Source organism: Microcebus murinus, chromosome 7, assembly GCF_040939455.1.
Source record: "Microcebus murinus isolate Inina chromosome 7, M.murinus_Inina_mat1.0, whole genome shotgun sequence".
NCBI classification, from domain to species: Eukaryota; Metazoa; Chordata; class Mammalia; order Primates; family Cheirogaleidae; genus Microcebus; species Microcebus murinus.
Genome location: NC_134110.1, coordinates 30,077,656 through 30,100,404, shown reverse-complemented (window position 1 = coordinate 30,100,404; position 22,749 = coordinate 30,077,656). Strand labels below are relative to the sequence as shown.

At 48.8% G+C, this 22,749-nt stretch overlaps 1 protein-coding gene across 1 annotated transcript in view; it reads right to left on the bottom strand.

The window, feature by feature from the left end:
• Positions 1-22,749, bottom strand: part of COL22A1 (collagen type XXII alpha 1 chain) — a 274,147-nt gene that overhangs the window by 187,234 nt on the left and 64,164 nt on the right. Inside the window, exons 6-11 of the mRNA XM_012735953.2 lie at positions 20,780-20,903; positions 17,249-17,524; positions 8,104-8,184; positions 6,834-6,950; positions 3,574-3,618; positions 372-434 (exon numbers count right to left, since the gene is read on the bottom strand). Of these exons, the coding sequence (XP_012591407.2) occupies positions 372-434; positions 3,574-3,618; positions 6,834-6,950; positions 8,104-8,184; positions 17,249-17,524; positions 20,780-20,903 (706 nt within the window). The remainder of the gene's footprint in view (positions 1-371; positions 435-3,573; positions 3,619-6,833; positions 6,951-8,103; positions 8,185-17,248; positions 17,525-20,779; positions 20,904-22,749) is intronic.

The window sequence follows — 22,749 nt, the reverse complement described above, 5'->3', positions numbered from 1 at the left end:
GGTGAACAGGGTAGATTGGGGGGAGGGATTACTCTTGGTAGAGGGAAGAGCCTGTGTGGTGGCCAGGGTGAGGGAGGGCACGCACAACAAAATGACCAGTATGGGGAGTCACAACTGTGCTGATTTGGGAATACAGAGTTCTGGGGATGGGGTGGCAAGGGACAAGGCAAGAGAGGCCACCAGGGCCATGTCCAGCAGGCCTCCATGCCTGTGGAGAGGAGCCTGGGCTTCATTCGGGGGGAAGCAGAGGCTCAGTGCCTGGTATCGCCATGTGTTCAGCCCATACTTGCTGATTTGCACAACTGGGGGGCCCTGGGTCCCTCACACCAGCCATATGGTTCAGCCACACAGAGGAGTAGGACTCTACTCACCACGTCACCTTTCTCTCCCTTGGGTCCAGGAGCGCCAACAGGCCCAATGGCTCCTGTGTCTCCCTGAGGGTTGAAACCAGAGACAAGCGTCAGGTCAAGTTCTTCAGCAGAGCTCAGCAGCCTCACACAGGCTGCTGCAGCCAGCCTGGCTCCAGTACCCTGGAAACAGCTGATTTCATCATTGCCAACTGCATCAAGAAGCCACATGCCCCACCCCTGGAGATGAGGAAGAGTTTAAGTCATCCCCCAACATCACAATTCCAGGAACTCAGGACGTCTCAAGAAAGCAAGTGCATGAAAGCACCACACACTCACCCTGGGAATGGTCCGACCCTGACCAGTGGCCAGGACCCCAGGTTCACATACCAGCTGCGCCATGTGACATGAGTACACCACTATTCCCTTTGGGCCTCAGGCTTCCGCTCCATAAAATGGGCATATTGCCATGAGAGCACACACGATTAAGAGCATAAAGGTGCTTTGAAACTGCCAGGTGTCAACCAAGGTTGCCTGGGCATTCAATTTCTATAACAAGTCAGTGCCATGAGCACATAGAACCTCACTACTGCCTGGGAGGAGACAGTGGACAGGCAGAGGGAATACAGTGTCTGCAAGGGGAGGGGGGAAGGCTGGAATCCAGATGTCCTGCCATCTCATGAGCTGATCCAAGACAGGGTTGAATGCAAAAAAACATGAGCCCTTAAATTCTTCTATTTTTCTTTTTTCTTGGTCTGGAATTTTATCTCTTCCTACTCCTGCCTCATTCTTTACACTCTAGGAACATGTGGCCACTTCACTTATGCTCTTCCCTGTGACCATGAGGCTATTCCCTGCTTTCTGGACCTGAGAAGCTCCTGTTTGTTTTACTGGACCCAGTAGGACAAGGCCCCCAGCAGGAAGGTGTCCTGACCACCTCCCCAGGTGGCACAGGGGCCTCTCCCCTTGGTCCCTCGGGCCCCTGGCTCCCTCCCTCCCTCCCGACTCTCCACACTGCCTTCGACGCTCTTTTCATGTCTCTCTTTCCGCGGCATAGGAGTCCTGGGGACAGGGCTTTCCAAGATTCCCTTTCTATTCCTGCATCAAGACCAGGCCTGGGAGGTCTCAGGCTATGTGTATGGGCAGAGCCCAAGCTCTAGCTGGGTACACAGAGCCATTGAGAACCACTGCTGTGGACTTAGAGTTTTAACCACAGGTGGGACAGCCTGCCTGGTGATACTACAGGGTCAGGATTGCAGGAAAACCTGAGGGGGACGGGTTTGGCTCTAGGCAGCCCTGTCTGTTTCCCTCCTTAACATTCCTCTTTATCCACCTGTCTCTTCTCTCCTGTGTCAGGCTCAGGGCTGGGCCACCTGAACCACCGGATCTGCTCAACTGCAGGCACAGTCCTTACCAAACAGCTACTAGTTCAGCCAAGCATTTTCTACTTAGCAGCCCATGAAACCCCCAGCTGTCTTTGCTCTATTCTCTTGTCTGACAGCCGAAACTCTGAGGTTGCTGCCAACAGGTGCTCAGTGATGCAGAAATCCCTGCTGTCCTCACGGTGACCACCTCGCCCCCTGGCCCACTCTGAGCTGCTCTCCCTCAACACAAACAGGGACTCCCAGGGCAGGGGAGCTGCAGAGGAGTGTGTGTGTGTGCACATGTAAGAGTCTATATGTCCATCTTGGCAGAGGGGCATAGAAGAGGAGGGTGTGAGATGAGGAAGGGAGGGAAAAGAGAAAGAAAAGAGAGAGAAGGAAGAGGAGAAACAGAGAGGAGAGAGAGGAAGTGAAGAAGAACACAGAAGAGGGGAGAGAATATCAGCCCAAAGGTGGTCAAGAGAAAAGACAACCCCAGGCATTTTGTCATCTTGGCTTTCATTCTTTTCATCTGAAAAATAGACTAATACCACCTCTCACAAAGAGTGATATATGATTTATCATTCATCCAACAGAACTGACCTCCTACTATGTGCTGAGCTGCATTCTCACTGCAGTGAGCTCAGCAGAGGCAATCCTTAACCCATGGTGCTCTCTGTCTATGGCATAGGTGGGCGCCCAGCCCAAGCCTGAAGCCTGACACAGGGCAGGTGCACAGTGTCACAGTGTTGTCACTGGGATCCAGTGGGAGAGGATGGAAGTGGGCAAGAAGAAATAGATCCCATTTGTCAATGGTCTGTCTGCACCACCTGCCTCAGACACTGGAGGGCAGGGCTCTGCCTAAGCCACCCTCTAACCCTGATGGTGACCTCAGTGCCTGGCCCTTAGCAGATGTGTAAGAATGATCTGCTGAATGAATTAATCCAAACCAAGAAGTACAGTGGGATGGGTGGTAGGAGGGAGAAAGGGAGGCAGAGAGAGACAGAAACACAAAGAGAGAGACAGAGACACAGAGAAAGACAGAGACATAGAAGACAAAGACAGAGGTGGAAGAAAGGAGGAGGAGGGGAGGGGGAGGGGATGGGGAAGGGAGGGGGGGAGGGGAGTAAGAGGCCCATCTGTCTCTAAGTATTTCCCTTCCCACACTCAGCCCCTCTTTCAAACACCAGACCAGGTGATAACCACACCCTAATGCTGGACTCTTCCACTCCGCCTTTATAAATACTATAAACCTGGGGCACATGATGAAGAGGAAGGAGCCTGTTCTGTGGCTGAGGATGGAGGGCCCCACGAGGAAACACCTGGCTATATGCAATTAATAAGCTTGGAAATTGTGTGTAAAAAAATCACATGTAATTTAAATAAATTATAAAAGCCCAACCCCTGAAAGTTTCTGGAATACAGTAAGATGTGCAACGCTTGGGGGATGGACATGCTTGAAGTTCTTACTCGAGGGGGGAGGGGAGGCATGGGCAATATACATAACTTTAACACTTGTACCCCCATAATATGCTAAAATTAAAAAAAAAATTTAAAAAGAAAAAAAAAGTTTGAACCAATTGCTGCAAAATTAACTGACCACGGAGAGCTAAGCCTGTTGACGCAAATGAGCTCTGAGCCAGGGCTCTAGTACCCCAGCCCTTTCTTGCTTCCATTTTCAGACTGAATGATGGAGGTTCTGCACAGTTAAGAGACTCACGGGTTTTGGACTTGGTGCCACTTGCTCTTACGCTTCCATATCAACAAGCTCTGAGGCAAGCAGACAGAAGCCCAGAACACCATGCTTTGTCTTACATAGACAGCAAAGCAAAGGACCACGGAGGCTCTGCCATGCCAGTACTGACCTTTGGACCAGGGAGTCCCATGGGGCCAGCAAAGCCCCTTTCACCCTAAAGGAAGAAAAAAGAAAAAAAGAAAGTAAGGCTTTTTTTGTATTCAAGTAAGGCTAGTTTGAATTCCTTCTCCCTCCTCTTATCACTGCTCACAAGCCTGTCACTTTAGTAAGTTCAGTGTTGTGCGTGGGGCAGCATGAGGGAAGTGGTGCCTGGAACCGGGAGCCCTGCTCCTGTCGGCAAATGTCCCCGGCACTGTGACAGCCTCCAGATGCTGCTGTTGGTGGATGAAAGGGAGAAGCACCTCATGTTCTTGCTTATATAAGTGAAAAAGTCAAACACGTGGAAGGGGAGAGCAGAGTAGGGGTTACAAGGGGCCTCAGAGCCAGGGGTGCCGACATGGGGGTCAAATGCAATCTGAGCCAGGGATCCGCTAATCCAACATGTCAAAGGGTACATATTGCAGTTAGACGTGGAATAAATGGCAAGTATCTGAGGTGACAGATGTGTCAATTAGCTTGGTTCCATCATCCCACATTGTATATATTATAGCATCACTTTGTATCTCATAAAAATATGCAATCATAATCTGTCAGTATCTGGTCATTATGAAGATCTTCCATGCAGATGGACTTCTTTGGGGGACGGTAGAGGCAGGCCACTCTGCCAGCCACTCGAGCCTGGTAAGTCCTCCAGCGGCCTGATACGAGCTCCCTGGGGCTGAGCCTGGATCAGAGCTCCTCCTTCCCTAACCAGAGAGAAGATTACAGGGGTTTTGAGGGCCATATTCTGTTTGTTTCAAAACCTTGATGTATAGCACAGTGCACAGCAGACAGCAGGTGCTTAGTGTCCATGGTCAGAAATGAGGAATGACAGAGTGAAGAAAGGAGTGGTTTATCACGTAATGCCACACTGGACATGAGGCTGATGATGTGTAAGTTGATTGAATACCTTCAACAGCCAGACCATGTCCTGTCAAGAGGAAGAAAGAGTGTGTTCCCTTACTCCTCCCTCCCATCAGTCCATCGTCCATCTCTTCATACCCTGGTCAGCTTATCCATCAATTCAGCCATTATTGAATGGTCTGCTCTGTGCCAGGCTATATATTAGTAGCTGAAAATACAGACATATGAGGATTCAATCTCTGCCATCTGGAACTTAGGATTTTATGGACATAAAGACAAGGAGACATGTGCAATCCAATGTGATAATTGTTACGGTAGATGGAAGCACAGGAGGGAAAAGGAACATCATGTCTTGGAAACAGCAGGTGCTAAAGACAATTACTGAATGGATGGACGGTGAATAATGAAAGAAAGAAAAGGAGAGGCAGGAGGAAAGGAGGAAAGAAAGAAGGGAGGGACAGAGGGAGGAAAAGGAGAGGGTAGCAAGGATGGAAGAGGGAAATTACACAAATGATAATGTGTTCAGAACAGAATTCCTTGGGGAGGTCTTGAAAGCAGAGCAGGCATCAGGCAGGCAAAAGACCTGGGGTGGGGAGAGATGTCGGTGGGGGGATACAACAGGCACAAACTCCAGGTAGCAGGAAACATCCTGACCCTCCAAGGTGCCAGAAGACTTTCCTGCCTGTCCTGGACATTGGAAAGGGACATGGAGTGAGACTCATCTAGGAGGGAAGCCGGGATGCAATGTGGGTCAGGCAGGGTGGAGTGGAGAGAGGATGTGCCTAAACCACACCAGGACAGTGGAGAGCCACAAGTGTGTGGAAGATGGTGGCAGGGGGCAGCCTGACCCCAGGAGCCTTGGACAGGACACACCCAGGACATGGTGCTGGCCCTGAGGAAAATTGCGGGACTGAGCAGAGCTAGATTTACAGCTCGTGGTACAGTCTGTGTGTGCATGGTGGCTGGTGATCAAAACACCTATGATACCATTACCCCTTACCCTTCTCATCTGGGATTCTTAACCTAAAACACAGATTCAAAAGGATGTGGGGTTTGACAGCTGCGTCAGTTATTTCATTAACATGTGAGAACTGGATCAACAGCCTGGCTGCCAAGGGGTGGCTGGAGGTGGGGCAGCTGCCAGGCGCTCTGTGTACCCACCCTGGCTCCCCCTTCTCTTCCCTCCTCCCTGACCCAGGCCCCAGGCTAGGGTGTCTTCCCGTCACCCACTGCCCAGAGACAGCCTCAGCTCACAGCCCAGCTGAGCCGGCTTCCAGTTTGCACCTCCAGCTAGTTGGGGCATGCTTCGATGCCCCAGGTGGCTGAGAGCTCTTTGAGGGTTCCAGTCTCCCACGTCTGGATCTTGGGACAGAACACTAGGAGGAAGGCCAGGCAAAGGAGGACAGAGCGGGAAGGAGAAAGGAAGCAAGTCCGATGCCAGGACTGGCCGTGGAAGGAAAGCTGTCACTGGAAGAACTAAAGGATTTCCACACTAGCCAATTCCATACATGATTTCAGCTTTCAGTCTACACACCCCTCCTCCCTAGCAGAGTTGCTGAGCACCTCCTGCGTGTGGGGACAGAGGGGGACACACAGCACACTGGAGACGACTGTCCCGGGGCCATCAGCCCAACAGACTCCACAAAGACCTTCCCAGCACGTGTCTACTGCCTGCCATCCTTGTGTTAATTTTTATGTTCCTTTTGCTCAAACAGGGAAGATTTTTGTTTTCTTCTCAAGGGCCTCTGGTCTACAGAAAAGAGAATAAATCAGAACCTCAGGACGGTGGTGGTGGTGTTCACAGAAATGCACAACTTTTTAATTTAGGAACAAATACATAAAACTTTATATATGTATATATATATAACTTTATATATGTATATATATACACACACACACACATATATATTTCGATTATAGAGTGTGGCTAATTCAAGAAAATGTCAATAAGAAAGGAATGAGGGTGTGTTCCTGCAAAGCATGTCTAAATCCTCACTCATTATCTTCTTCTGAGTTTTATTCTCAAACCAAATCCAATTTGATTTGGTTGCACTTGAGTGCAGAGGGTACAAGCAGGAGGCAGAAATACCTCAGGAAGACATTATTATCAACTTTGAGAAAACGCTAATTTGAGTTGGGTCTGAGGATCTCCCCTTCCAGTGCACATAGAAGTCAGGAAACGGACAGTCAAGAGGAACAAAACGTGCCCTAAGCTGAAAGTCGTTGAGAGTCCAGGGCCATGCTGCCCTGGTAGACCACATGCATGATGGGAAACTCCCACCTCCCTCACTTAGGGTGGTGCTGACCAGCCTCCCCGCCCAGTACCGGGCTTCAGGCTGGGAGCTGAGTGTGGACTGCGGATGGTACCTTTTCTCCAGCTGAACAGGAGCAGTTGATGGTCTTCAAAAACCCAAGCTGTTCACTGCCTGGGCTGGGAGGTTGCTGGGGTGGAGGTGGAGGTTCTGTCACCACAGTCACCTGACACTGGAAGGAAAGCCCGGTGGGTCAGAACCTGGTAATCACCCAGCAAAGATGCCCTGGTGGGGGGTGCGGGGCACAGTCTCTGGAGCTTCCTGGAAACCAGGCACATGAAGGGGACATGGAAAGCCCCTAGGATGCCCGAGTGAGAGGGAGGGATGAGGTCATAGGTGATTGATCACAGGTCCCTGGCCCTCCCAAGGCCTTGGGGCAGAGAGGCCTGGCCAGCCCAGGCTCAGCCCCTTCACTGGCTGGCTCAGCCACCTGTAGGAACCACTGAAGCCCTTAGGCCTCCGTGTTGACCTCTGTAGAATGGGGACGACAGGGTTTGCATTATTAATGAGATAACACAGGAAAATTTCCAGTGTCTGGTACCTAGTAGGTGCTCAAGAATTCCTTCTCTCCTCACCCTCACCTCTTCTTCTTCCTTCCTCATCCCTTTCCTTCCTTTCCTCTCCCTCTGGCTCCACAACCAGGTCCACCTGACTCCAAATCCCCAGCACCTGCTGTATACCTATACCCCCTAAGAGTCCTGAGATGGGCAAGCTGATTGAGTGCGTACTGCATTCCGGGGACTGGGCGAGCCAAGTGCTATACGTGGATTCCATCCTTCAGCCCCAGATAGCAAGCTCAACCACGATTCCCATCTTTTAAGCAAGCCTTGTAACTAGGATTTGGCAAAGAGGCCTGAAAGAGAGGCCTGAAAAGGGGAAGTGATGAAGTCCCAGGGGGGAGCAGAGCTTGCAGAGAGGGTTGAAGGGGCGAACTCTGATCTCTCGGGCTGTCCGTGCTCTGGCCTCCCTCACTGACCAGCCCAGGGCCTCCTCCTCCTCCTCCCCCCACGTGCCAGTCAGTGCTCCTCAGGGACAACCTCCCAGCGCTGGGCCTCATCACTCGGCTGGCAGCATCGGGGTCACACTAACGACAGCCCGACTGCAGCAGTCCCCTGGGGACCTGCATGAGCTCACCCCAAACCCACACTCTGTGTGGCCAGGAATTGGAACTCAAGCCATGACCACTGGGCTCCTCAGAACAGGCCACGTTCTGATGGTGGACGTCCCACTGACCCCACACACTGTTCCTGAGCCATGGACAGCCCCTCTCTGGAGCCCACACACCCACTTCCTCCCGGCCTTTCCATGCAAGGATCTTTGCTCACCGGACCAGAAGGGATATCACAGCAAGTCTCCAATTCTGCATGTCTCGAGTCACAGTAGATCACAATCCGCTGCAGGTCGAACTGGAAAGGAAAACGAGGAGAGGAGATGAGTTTAGGGATTTCGAAACCTAAAACCTCTGTGGTTGAAGCAGGCCCTGCCCAGGTGTTGGGTCCCACTGCCTCCCTGGAGATCTTCCTGGTGCCACGCTGAGCCACTCCCACTGGGGGCCCCACTGCTATGACAGAGCAGGGCTTCATCTACTCGCTCCCCCAACCCTTTGAGAAGTGACAGCCCCAAGCAAGTGGCTTCAGGGCACATATTAAAGTCCAGTGTTTCATTCTACTCTGAAGGTGCTGTGGCCTCCACCCTCAGCCATGCCCACGGGCAGGCATCACCCTCTCTCCCCATCATCCGCACTGCAGTTGGAAAAGCCCCCTTGGGGACACAGCTGCAGTAGTCCCCAGGTGTTCCGCGTATCCCTGTTTTCAAACTCTCCTGCGTCTCCACACGGTTAAGTGTACTTCTGAAATAAAAACTTGCCACTATCACCACCTTTAATATCATTGCCCCTTAAACTTAAAAACAAAAAACAAAAGAATTAAAAGTTTAAGGAGCTTTAGGGTTAAATATACATCACACACAAGCACGTATATCTTTCTCTCTCTCATACACACACACACACACACACACACACAGAGAGAGTCTAAAATAAAGCCCAGGCCTTCTCCTCACACACTCCAGCCCTCCTGGGCCTGGCTCTGCCTGGCACCCCACGTGTCCCTTTCTTCCCTCTGCACCTGCACTCTACAGCATCTAACCTCAGGTGAGCCACAGAGAAACCGTGTGGTCCCCATGTTCATGCCTGGGCACATGGTCCTTCTTCTAGAAAAGCCCTTGAACAATGTCCTAGTCATCACTCAATCCCATGCTCAGACATCTTCCTCTGTGGTTGTTTTTAAAATCTGCCCACAGATTCTATGACATTTTTCCCTTCAAGATGTGGAGCTAAGTTCACTCTTCTGTGTGCAAATGATGGCATGTCACCTCCAAGGTCAATCAGATCATAAAAGACTGGCTTCTGCCTTGAGTGTGCTCATCTCACATACATGCTCACTCTCTCGCATCACTCGCCCTGGGGGCACCGGCTGCCGTGTTGGGAGCTCCCTGTGGACAGGCTCGTGTGGAGAGAAACTAGGGTGGCTCCAACAATCCACTGGCAAGAAACCAAGGCTCTCAGTTCAACAGCCCACAGAAAGCTGCCCACGGCCAGCTGGGTGGCTTGGGGGTGGACCCTTCAACCCTCCTGAGCTTGAGATGACAGCAGCATTGGCTAACAGAATGACAGCAGCATCACGAGAAATTCTGAGAATCTCCCAAGTAAGCCATTCCCAGGTCCCTGAACCACAGAGTTTGAGAGACGGTATACATCTGCTGTTTCTCTCTGCTTCTGTAGAGCGGCAGGGGCCATTTGTTGCTCAGCCACTGATAATAGATGCACCTCCCTCCACTGTCAAGAAGCATCAATGAGCCCCTCTTCTCTGCCCTGTCTGCACCTTGTGCACACAGCTAACATGGGACACAGCAGACTGCAGGTAATTATGTGCCTGCACGTCCATCTTCCTTCCCACTTCAGGACTTTTGAGAGCAGGGACGGAATCCCAGGCACCGTTGCCTTCTTAAGCACATCACTGAGGCTCTTGGCCCAGTACAGGGGATCCAGACAAACCCCAGCTCCTCCCAGGCCCCGTGCAAGCTCACCCCTCATCTGCCAGGCTGTTCCACCCCTCCTGACCCACGCCCTGCAACACTCTGGGATCTTTTCCCTCACTCCTTGCCTCGAGGTGCCCATGCCAGAATGGTGCTTCCTCCCTCTGCTGCCCCCGGCTTCCTGCATGTCTCCTGTCACCACACTTGATACAACAGATCATTCTGTCTATGTTTCTTAGCTCACTTTTTACAGTGTCTCCCCTGCTAGAGCAGAAACTCTGCAAGGACAAGACTCTCTTTTCCTGCCCCGTGTCCCCAGCACTGGAGCGGCTCCTGACACACAGCAGATGTGCCATTAGCACAGCATCTGTGGCTGAGTGGACTAGGGCCAATGAGCGGGTGGGCATTTAGCAGGTGGAGCGAGAGCTGGGGCAGTGGACGAGGGAGCTCACAGTGCTGGGCACTGATGCCAAGTGCCCTGTGCCAGCCCAACCCTGTGCTCTTCTCTGGCCCCTCAGCACATGCACAAGGCACACAGTCAGCTGCTCCACCTCATCCTCCTGGCTTTATGAAGTGCCTCTCGAAGTATAACCACTCACCCCACTGCCTTTATTCAGTAGAAACAATAACTATTCCATTCATCTGTCTGTTTTATTTCCTGTAGAGACACCAGCCAGAAACGGGGGGAAATGACAGAATGCAAAGTCATGATGTCAAATAAAACCTATTGTCAGAGACAATCCTGCTTTCTTCATTAGCAAACACACACTCCGGCAGCTGGGCTGCCCGGCAAGGCCACAGAGACAGGGATGGAGAAGAGAAAGGCAGGGCTGTCAGGATAGGGCCCAGCTGGCCCGCACACCCAGGTGGGGAAAGAGAGCCCAGGAGCCAGGAGGACCCCTTCCCAGGTGCCTGAAATAACACCATGCCCCCAGCCGCCCTACTCCCTGCTCCCATGTACCTGGCCCATGGCCGGTGACTCTAGCTCCTCACATCCTCTTCTCCACTTGTCCAAGAGCCTGCTCATACTTCTGCCTTCATAATTCTGGGTTGAACTACTGCATGAGTGGGCTCCCTGGTCCCCAGCTTCCCTCATGTGCTACCTGCTGGCAGCTTGGTGATGATTAGCGAGCCTTTGCTGGCCACAGTGTGGGAACAGACCAGAAGTGCACACAGGTGCAAGCCCCTGGCCCTACTGGTCTCCCTGCCTCACCCTGCACCTGCACTTCCAGCTCTAGCCCCTCACAACACTGCCTCCACCTCAGGGCTCCTAGCTCTGCACAGACAAGTCCTAGTCATCCTCTAACGTTTACCCCAGGAGTCACTTCCTCCAGGAAGCCACCTGCCTCCTCCTCCTACCTTGGGCATACACCTATCCTGCTCACCTATCCAGTCCCATGACAGCCAATGCTTATTTCTATGGGGAGCTTACTTAACTGGACTGGAATGACCTCAGTGTGTGTCTTTCTGCCGTAGGAGACTACAGGTTCCTTAAAGTCAGAGATCTTTTCCTACTCATTAGGCATAAAGTTGTTGAGAGCCTGTGTCTCAGGCACGGGATGTGAGGAACAAGATAAAAAACAGCAGTCACTATTCTCCCAGGGTATACAGTCAGTGGCTGCCCGACCACACAAACCGCAAGGCAGCAGCAAGGGTGCTCTTGACGCTGCTAACACGGGCTGCGGTGCAGAAGGGTCGGGCTTTGGGAGCTGGGATTGGATGCACATCTCTCCATCGCTGGCTAGCTGGATAATTTGAGGCCACTTAAAATAGTCTGTGGATATCTGTGTTATACACTTGACAGAACTCAAAGTGTCCACTTAAGAGCTGTGCATTACACTGCATATAATTATACCTCAGTAAGGAATAAAAGTTATTCAGTGAATTAATTTAGCCTCTCTGAGCCAAAGTTTCTTTATTTAGAAAATATGGGGACAGTTTAGAAACTGTATAGGTGTTATTAAAATCAAATCTTATATTTTTAGTGTCCAGGTAAAAGTAGGTGTACAGATAATTAGTATTAATATAACGAACAAGTTTTATTCTACAATTACACAAATATGCAATTATAATAATACTATTTGCTACTATTTGTTAAGGACTTTCTATGCATAATGAGCATTTCCAAATGTTTTACTCAGACTATATCTCTTTATCCTGCTAATGATAAATTTACTCTTACCAGTAATGAATCTACTGCCACATTTCACAGACAAGGAGAGAATAGCTCCAAGGCTGAGCCCTATCCGAGATCACCCGTGGGACCCATTCTCGCCACCCACTCAGCCCTGGCCTTTTCCTTGGCCAGTCTCTCAGAAGTCACCCCCAAGGCAGGATGAAGTCTGACCTCTGTTTATTTGTTCACCCAGAACAAGTCCAGGTGTGGCAAAAGTCACCTTTCTGGGAGGCCCTCTATCCCTAAGAGTGTGGGGCTCTGCCCTCCACGTTCCTCCACTTCAATATCAAGGAGCAGGCCCCTCCCTGGCCAGCTAAGCTGGAATGCGTTCTCTGGGGAAATCGCTCTCACGCAATGACCAAGACTCCCAGGCATCAAGCACCCATTTCACAGGCTGCAGATGAACTAGAAGAACAGGAAGACCCATCTATGGCCAATGCCATCCACAGTCAGAGGGCTGGCTTGGCACAGAAGCTATGGGACAGGAGTTGGGACAGGCAGGGGCTGGGCATCTGACGGACTAGAGGGCACGGGGCTCTGTGGGAGCCCCAGAGCAGGGCACCCTGCAGCTGTGTCTGTGTGTGCACCTGCACCTGGGCTCCCAGCCCACCTCTCCTCCTAGACTGCGTGGGTGCGGATGCAGGAGCCATCTCTTCTCTCTCATTTTCAGAATAGCTAATATTCTTCATGGGCTTCCTATGTGCCTCACACTGTTCTGACACTTCATGGGATAATTCCAATGAATCCTCACAACCTGCTTATCTGGTCATGCTGCCAGGAGACAGTGAGCATCTTACCAACCAGGAAGCACAAGCTTGGCCAATCAGAAGGGGCCTCCTGTGCCTGACCTTAACCCTTCACTTGCTGGGGAATGGGGCAGTCTGGGTCACCCCAGGAAAGGACAAGAACCAGGGCTACTGAAATGCAGATGGGGAACTGGGAGCTCACAGAAGCTGCTATTTAGCATGGAACTATTTCCGTATTTTAGCAACAAACATGATACTCATGTACACACACTGCAATTCAGTCCTATTTATAAAAGACCAACAGTGTCAACAACAAAACCCAAGGATTTGAGATGCTGAGTAAAATTTCCAGGGATACATAGGGATAGAACAAGGATTTAAATCCAGGCAGGCTATTTCCATGGCCCACCCTCTTAATCACTGTGTTCTCTTGCCTTTAACACAGCTGAGAACTCACCATGTGCCAGGCACTGCTGGGTGCTATGTACACATATTATTTAATGCACTTGAGCACTGACAGATGTGAGTCATTGCCTCTTTTCTACAGATGAGAAGATGGAGGCTCAGAGAGACGAGACCACTGGCCCAGGTGTTTTAGTTTAGGACACCCAGACACATTTATTTAAGAGAAAGTAGGATATTTATTTTATTTGAGAAGCACTAGTACCAAGAATTGGGAAGGGAATCAGGGAAAGGAAGCTGGCCAGCAAAGCATTCCTATCAATGCTGTTGCCACTGTGGGCATCTGCAGTTCACACCTGCTGGGGAAGTCTGGAGCCAGGGGAGAATATGAGAGTTAGGATGCCAGAGCTGGGGGAGCTGGGGTATTGACACTACCAGTCCTGGGCCAGGTGCTATCCTGGGGCATTGATACCTGCTTGCTATTGGTGGCACTGTCTGTGGCATCCAGAGAGAGTCCTCAGGCTGAGATGCAGGTGCAAGCAGTAAACAGCCCAGCCAGCCTGCCCTGCAATGGTGAGGCCCAGGGGGGATGTACAAGAAGCACTGCCATATCTCAGGTCTTATTTTCAATCCCCTCCTTAGGGATCTACTGTCTAACAGAGATAAGCACCTTAGAAGGCATGGAATCTAATCCTTTTCCTGTTTCCAAAACCTCCCAATGCCACCATGATTATGTGATGAAGATGGTGGTGGTGTGTGTTCATGATCTTAATGATGGCTAGCATTTCCTGAAAACTCACGGTATTCTTGGAAGTTCTCCATGATATGGCATTGAATACCATAACAACCCTGTGTAGTGAGCACTAATTTTTCACACTTACCAGCTGAGGACCAAAGAGGCAAGAGTGGATCTTGGACTTCATAAAACAGTTTCATTTAACTCAAAGTCTGGGACATGCATCTTCAGGGATGTGGGGTTACTTCCTAAAGTTGACTCCTGTTTTCAGGAGACTTTTAACTTATACATAGTCTCCAAGTACATTGAACAGAAATATAATACCAATATCATTGTTGGATGTTCTGGAACAGGGGTTAGAAGACTCTAATCTTGCTTTGTATCTTTGGATATCTGTGTTATTCCCTCTGAGCCCCAGTATCCTTGTCTACCAAGTAAATGCCAGTCTGGATAGGTTGCTCTCTGGGTTCCTCACAGCTCAGCAGGCATCAGTTTCAGGGACTGTCATTCAGGGGCTGACAGCAGAGCCCAGGGAGCACACCGGGCTGCATCCCAGCCTGGCTGCCTGGCACGGGGAGAATGTAAGCCAGCCACTTAATGTTTCTGAGTCAGAATCATATTTTGGATTAAGAGAGGTATGTCTGTGACCCTGGCACACACCTGGAGAGATAATAATGATCCTGGGGTCTATCATGAATATTCCATAGCTCCATCTTCTCCAGCGCCCCCGGGTATTACTTTAGCCGATGAGTGGTTTGCATATGGGCCTTGGAGACAGGCTGTGAGAGTGGCCACCATAATTGCCATTGACTGGCTTGTGATTCTAGAGGATTCTCTCACTTTTCTAGGAGCATCCCTCTATCTGTGAAATGAGCACGTTCATTGTGTCTACTTTCTAAGGTTGTGGAGGAGATTTGATCAGAATGAGGGTAAAGAAGCACTTTGGTGTAATGCCTGGCACAGAGTCTGTGCCCAATTAGCTAGAATTAGCTGGAATTAGGTAGACTGAATAATGACTTTTATAGCTTCACTTAGATTTTTACTATTTTTGTTTAATTTGGTTCCACATTTATTATCGTCTTTTATCCCCTCGGCAACTGCACATAAAAACAAAACAAATGGTTCCCATTTCAGAGATTAAACAAATGAGCAGACAAACAAAGCCCGAGCAACACAAGCAGCGTGTGACATCCACGGTGCCGCAGCAGCTGGCTGGAGCCTGAATGTCACATCCTGCCTTGTCCCCACCCCACGCTCTCCCACCTACTATCCCGCCCAGCTCACTCTTGTGTTTAAAATCTGTATACACAGGGAATGTTTATGACTTATTACTTAGTTAACAGGGCAAGTTATAAAAAAATTTTATAACCTTGTTTATGATGTCTTTGCTATAAAGCCAGTCCTTAAACCTTTTTTTACTCAAACGTACTCAATTTTTTTTATGGTTTATGTTCGACAGACCAGGGAACAATATTCGCAACACACATAACAAATAAGCAATTAGTATATGAAAAGAATATCTAGAAATCATTAAGAAAAGAAAAATAGAATAGTGGTAAAATAGGCAAAGAATATGGCTTGGCATTCATCAGTGAACACATGGAAGCATTTCCAGCCTCAATGGTAATCGCATGAATGCAGATGAAAACCACAATAATACCCCTGCATGCTCATCAGATTTGCAAAACAACAGCAAAGCATTGATATATACATAATACACACACACGTATATATATATATACACACACATATATATGGATTTAAGAAAAGAAGATATTCATGTATTGCTGGTAGATATATAAATGTTGCTATGTAGAGAAATTTGAAATACGTGGAAAAGTTGAAAATTATATACCCTGAAGATACCCCAGAAAAATCCCCTCAATTCATCTGCTGCTCCAGCCTAAGGGGCAGGTGTTACTCACATTTCCTCATGAGGAATGTGCATGGAGCTCTGCCTCTCTTTTCAAGACCTGAGGCTTGCTCATTATGACAATGACACACTGTAAACAATCTAAATATCACTTACAGGAGAATGAATAAACAAAATATAAAGTATTATGGATTAGATAAAACAAGGAACAAAAGTGTAGACAAATAATTTTGAGTAAATAAAACAAAAATCAAGATGTAGCTACATGTACAGTACATTATTCACATAAATTGATCAACACTAAGGTGTTCACATGGTAGTAATACTCACTAGGTACTGGTCAGGTGGTGGGGAGTGGCAGGGTTGAACCCACAACTAATGGAAGCAGAGTGCACTGTATGGGGGAAGGGCATGCTTGTAGCCCTGGCTTGGGCAAGGCAAATGCATTACATGTAACCAAAATGTTTGTATACCCAAATAATATCCTGAATTTAAATAATTAAAAAAAAACAATAAACAACAAAAACATCCATCCTATACCTAATGACACTGTATTTGATTATAGTTATGCATATCCAAATAGAAGAAATGGTTTTGGAAAGAGCCATCCCAAGTCATTTCCTGTTATTTCCCAGGAAGGGAGGATGCTCTTGGGCACAGTTACCAAGGTTGACTTCTGCTTAAAGACAGCAGGTGTTGATGACCATCTATGTGTGTGTGCTATGTGCGTCCATACATAGAGTGTATGTGTCTCTGTGAGTATAGATGTGGGTATGTATTTCTATAAGAAAAGAAAGAAAAATTAGAGAAAAAAAAGAGAAAAGAAGTGAAGAGGGAAGAGAAAGCATAAAAGAAAGAAAGAACATGGACGGAATCATGGTGGAAGGAAAGATACTAAGTTATCATTAGTTGTTGTCCCTGGTTGGTGCGATGAGGATGACTTCCATTTATTTTCCATATGCTTTCCTATATTTTTCAAATTCTCTATAATCAGAAAAATAAAAAAGTTGTTAATTAATTTACAGGAAACTTTATCCACCTACCTACACACACACACACACACACACACACACGCACACACATATATATATACACTCATATGCATATATACATAAATACTTATGTTTATGTGTGTGACCTTTGCAGACCTGGGAGCTATCTGTGTCGAGAATTATCTATGAAGCCAGAGCCATGTCACCAGTACTTTTGCTCTCCTCTATGGGTACTGGTGTCTGACACAGAGCCTGGCACATGGTAGGTGCTCCATAGTACGTGATGAGTGACTGATGGAATGGTTGGATGATCCAATGAGTAAAAGAAATGGTAATGGTGAATTTGGGTTCCAGCATGGCAGTTTTCTGAGTCAGGGTTTCTCTTCTATGACAGTCTGTAGTTATGCCTGATATATGGTGCATGCAGGTGTGGGGGACAGTGGGACACCTAGTTCCCAAGGCTCTACCTAGCGGCCCCAGACCTTGGCTGCAGAAGGCCCACAGGTACTCACGTCAATGGGCACGCTGTCGTAGAGGCGCTTGCCAATCACAGTCTTGCCCTGGATGTCGATGTTCTCCCGCTCCTCGATGGGCAGCGTCTGCACCAGTGCACAGTCAATGTACAGGGACACGTTCTGGGCCTGGATGCTCAGGGCGATCTTGTGCCAGTCCCGGTCAAAGAGGTCATCGACCCGGGGACCTCGGAAGACCACCCTAACGGCATCCTTCATGGCGCCCACAGAGTTGTACTCGACTGCCTTGTTCTCACCGTCCAGCCGGATGGAGACCTGGGGAGGAGAGGACCAGAGACTCTTGAGCTGCACAGGACCAGGGAGGGAGAGGAGGATGGGGATGGGGAGGAATCTGAAGTCAGACCTGGAAAACCTGAGTCGGATCCTGGCTGTGACTCTTACCAGTCAGTCACCTGCTGTCTGACCTTGGGCCAATCACTTCACATCTCTGAGTCGCAAGGGTGTCAATAATGTCTACCTTGCAGGCTGTTCTAAACTCTGCATTAAATGGAATAATTGAATTTATACAGTAACCCAGGAGTCAAAACTCAACTGCCTGGAGGGCTATGCAGGTAAGAGAGCTTTGGTGAGACTGGAAGGCAGCAGGCAAAGAAGGGCTTTAGTCGTGAGGCCAACCAGAAAGCCTAACTAGTTCCATTATCTTTTTATTTTTCATTTTTTTAATTTTAGCATATTATGGGGGTACAAATGTTTAGGTTACATATATTGCCCTTACCCCACCTGAGTCAGAGCTTCAAGTGAGTCCATGCCTCCGACAGTGCACACTGCACCCATTAGGTGTATATATACTCATCCCCTCCTGCCCCCTCCCATCTGCCCGACACCCAATGAATGTTATTACTGTATGTGCACTTAAGTGTTGGCCAGTTAAAACCAATTTGATGGTTAGTACATGTGGTGCTTGTTTTTCAATTCTTGGGATGCTTCACTTAGTTGAATGAGCTTAAGCTCTATCAAGGATAATACAACAGGCGCTAGAAGAACACCATTGTTTTTTGTGGCTGAGTAGAACTCCATGGTATACATATACCACATATTATTAATCTACTCATGTATTGATGGGCACTTGGGTTGGCTTTTATTAAAAAGTCCAAAAACAATAGGTGCTGGTATGGATGCAGAGAGAAAGAAATGCTTATATACTTTTGGGGGCACTACAAATTAGTACAACCTCTATGGAAAACAGTGCAGAGACTTTCCAGAGAGCTAAAAGTAGACCTACCATTTGAACCAGCCATCCCACTACCGGGTATTTAGCCAAAGGAAAAGAAGACTTTTCATCAAAAAGACACCTGCACTTGAATGTTTATTGTAGCATAATTGCAAAGATGTGGACTTCTATTTCTTGAAAATAGTTTCCTCTGTTTAAGCCATATGTCCCTGAACCATCTTTGGAGCTTCCTAGGGACATGGCTTTCCTTTCAATGTTTCTATCTCTGGCATGATATAGAGCAAGGGGTGGCACCGTTGTGAAGTTTGTGTCCGCCAATACTAGCTGGGTGGCCTCAGGGAAGGCACTTCATATCTCAGATCCATCAGCAAGTCCTGTTGATTCTGCTTTCAAAATACTTACAGAATCTGATCGTTTTTCCCAATGTCACTATTCCTACCTGGTCTGAGAGAACATCATCTCTTGCCTGGGTTACTACCATATTCTCCTAATTAGCTCCCCTGTTTCCAGGTGTGTGTGTACCCCCATAGGCTGTTTTTAAACAAAAAGTCCCTACACTGGCCTGAAGAGGCTTTATGAGATCAGGCCTTCTTCCACTTCTGGAACCTCATTACTAACTACCCCTCCACACACACACACACACACACACACACACACTACCCTCTGCTTCAGCCACACCAGCCTCCTTCCTGTCCCTTTGGCACATCTGGAATTAGTGAATGGCCTCTCAGTTTCCCCAGATGACAAATGGGTGGTGGCCCGTAGTAAATGAAACCAGGACCACCACTACCTGTATATTAACATCTCTATCTGCAGAGCCATGATGACTGGCACAGTGCGTGAGCATGCCACCACCACTACTCTGAGCACAGATCAGCTTCTTGCAGGACTATTATCCATTTCTTTCTGCATAGAAATACTAGCATTTTCCCGCAGTGTGGAGGCGACCATCATGGGCACTTCCAGTGAAGGGCAATCAACCATGCCTGGTTTGACGAGAGCGAATGGTTGGGGGCCTTTTCAGACATGTGCCTCATCTTTCAGGGCAGACTCAGTCTCTGCCCGGCTCCGTGTTATTTCAACCCACAGCTTCTGCCAGAAATAGGGAGGATGCGGACACGGCAGCAGTGAGCACACACAACCCTGCAAATGCCATGAAGGAAGAGAACCCAGACTGAGGGGGTGGTGCAGGCTCACCCCACAGGAATGTTGTGGCAGGTGCCCAGCCCTGCTGCACCAGACCCCAAGAAACTGGAGAAGGAAGCCCTGTGCAAATGGAGAGGGAGTTGGACTGTAATACAAGGAGCTGCTCACCCTCCAGAAAAGCAGTCTCTGGAGAAGAACCCCTCCTCCTCCGTTCAGCCTCCCACACTTAGGAAATCAGGCCTCTCAGCAGTCAGGCATGAAAAGGTCTTTGCATCCATATGACCAGGCATGCTACAGAAAATTATTCCAACAGGATGACTGACCCCACAGCCTTAGAACAGGGGCCAGTTGAAGCTGTGGTTAAAAGCACAGATGTGGAAGCCTGACTGGCTGGGTTCAAATCTCAACTCCTGCTCTTATTACCTGTGAAAATGAGCAAATTTCTTAGCCTCTCTGTGGCTGTTTCCGCCTTTAGGAGATGCTAACAGTAGAACCTGCTCATAGGGTTTTTATGAAGACTAAAGGAGTTAAAATGTGTGAAGCACTCAGGACAATCCTTAGTTCATCCTATGAGCATGTATGTTGACAAGCAAGTGCATGCCACACTAGGGTCTGGCTTGTACCCGGGAGAGTGAGCTCATTGTTTTGAAGGAGCTTCTCTCTGAGAGGGTAGCCCATGAATATAGTTGCTGGAGTTCAGCTGTTTAAGCATGTTTTTATTTTATTTAAAGCCCAAGTGAAAATCTAGACAGTGTGTTTATGTGGAAGGTGAGCAATGTTCTTTTTCTAGGAGATAACAACCATATGGTTGGCCCATGAACTCTGAGAACAAGGGCATTTGGATCTGGCAAAGAAAAACAAGTAGTGTTGCTTTCATCTCAAAGGGACAGACTGTAGCGATAGCTTTCATTTGAAGATTTGTCTTTCCTCACTGGACTATGTGCTGTTGGAGGATTGTTCTATCTTCTTGGGATCCGAAAGGTGAAACACAGCAGAGGTGGGAGAAGGCAGGACCCAGAGCTTCATTCATAAGAAAACTGCAGGGTCTCTGGCCACCCCCCCCCCCAAGACTCTCCATCTCTCCAGGCTCAGGACCAAGAGCCCTGGAGAAGACATGGGGAGGGGATGGTGTCACCCCCTGCGAGAGGGAAATAATGCTTGGGGCCACTGAGAAAAGGCAGAGCCACCCGTACCTGTGGGATGCCGTACTGGTCGATGACCTGCCAGATATACCAGTCCTCCTTCCGAGATGCTTTCCTGAACCGGAAGGTTGTGACAAAGGCGTACTCATCAGGCAAACCTTGGGGGAATACGTCCCTGGAGAAAAATGGAGACAGACACACCAGGCTTAGTGCCAAGAGCAGGGATCCGGCAAAGGAAGGCCACACATCCTAAGTCACCAGTGTGACCTCCTGCACATGTCTACAACCCACCTTCTAGGCCCTCCTTTCTTGCCTTCTCCTGAGAGCAGGGCTTCAAAGTGACCCTCTGTAGACCATCGTACATGGTCCCTTCATTATCTTCTTGCAGCCACCCTCAGCACCTCCAAACCGTCCCTCCCTCCAGTTGTGCGTCAGCTTCTATCTCTCCACCACCACTGAGACCAAAAAACTCAACAAGAAATGCCACAGGCCCACTCCATGGAAAAATGCAGGAGGGCCTCCCCGGCCTCACCTCCCCCTGCCCAATTTCTTCTCATCAAGGCCAAACTGCTATGCCTTCATCTCCCTTGGAACCCTGCCCCATGCACCAAGATACTATGGTGTGAATGCCTGTGTCCCCCAGAATCTGTATGTTGAAATCCTAACCCCCAAGGTGACAGTATTAGGAGGTGGAGCCTTTGGGAGGTGATGATATCATGATGGCAGAGCACTAATGAATGGGATTAGTGTCCTTATAAAAGATATCCCAGAGAGCTTGTTTGCCCTTTCCACCATATAAGGTGATAGTGAAAAGATGGCATCTATGAGAATCTTGATCTTAGACTTCCAGCCTCCATAACTGTAAGAAATTTCTGTTGTTTATAAGCCACCCAGTTTGTGGGACTTTATTATAGCAGCTGCAATGGACTAAAACACAGGACACCTCTTCTCTCCACCATGCCCTGGGTTCCCACCACACCTGTGGATCCAGGCCCTCACCTGTGCAGTCCTCATCCCCTTGCTGCATCACCCCAGCCAGCCCTGGAACTTCCCTTTCTCTTCAAATTCAGTAATGGAAATTGCTAATTCCCTCCTGTGCAGGACGGATTCCCCCACAGATACTAAAATCCCATTCCTGCCCTCAGAGCCTTCTCAGGCCAGCTGCTCATCTTCCTCCGCACCATGAACAGTGGCACCTGCGCTCCCTCCTGCCTCTCTCCAGTCACCACATGACCCCCCCACCCACAGTCAAAATCAAGCCCCCCCCAATGGACATCTCCAGCCAGCATCTGCACAATCTCTCTTCTTCTCCCTTTCTATGTCCCTTCCCCAATAGAGTGCTAGAAAAATTATCTCCATCATGTTTTCATTTCCCCATCTCTCCCCATTTCCACTCACAGCCACCTGTCTTCTGTCCCTCTGTGCTCCCCACATTATCCTCATGAAGTCCCCAGTGAGGAAACTCTGACAAATGCTGTCCCCAAACACTCACCAGGATGCCAGCAGCATGGCAGGCACAGCATAAACATAAAGGAATGAAGAACTCTGAAAACTGGCAAGATGCAGTTTCCATGGAGAAACCTTTCCTTCCCCGGTGCTAGTGCAGGGCCTGCTACTTTTCCTGGAGGAAGCTTCCCAGACAATACGGATGTGGAGGGGCTGCCCTGTGCACCATAAGATGCTTAGCAGCACCCCAGCCCCCACCCCCAGCTGTAACAACAAAAATGCTTCTGGATACTGCCAAATGTGCCCTGAGGGTGCAGGCAAAATCTTCCCTGATTGAGAACCACTGATCTATCCTAGACTTATGTCATATCAGAATGAAGTTTATCTCGCTTTTCCATAGTGTGTCTCAGATCCAGGAAAGTACTCACACATAGGATCTCATGTGATATAAGATTCTAAGCTGCAAAAAATAAGTACTTTTTGAGGACTTAATACAGCTTGACACTAACTTTTTACATATTATCTCATTTCTTTCTTGTAAGAACTTAGGAAGATCCTAAGTGCAATAGCTGAGG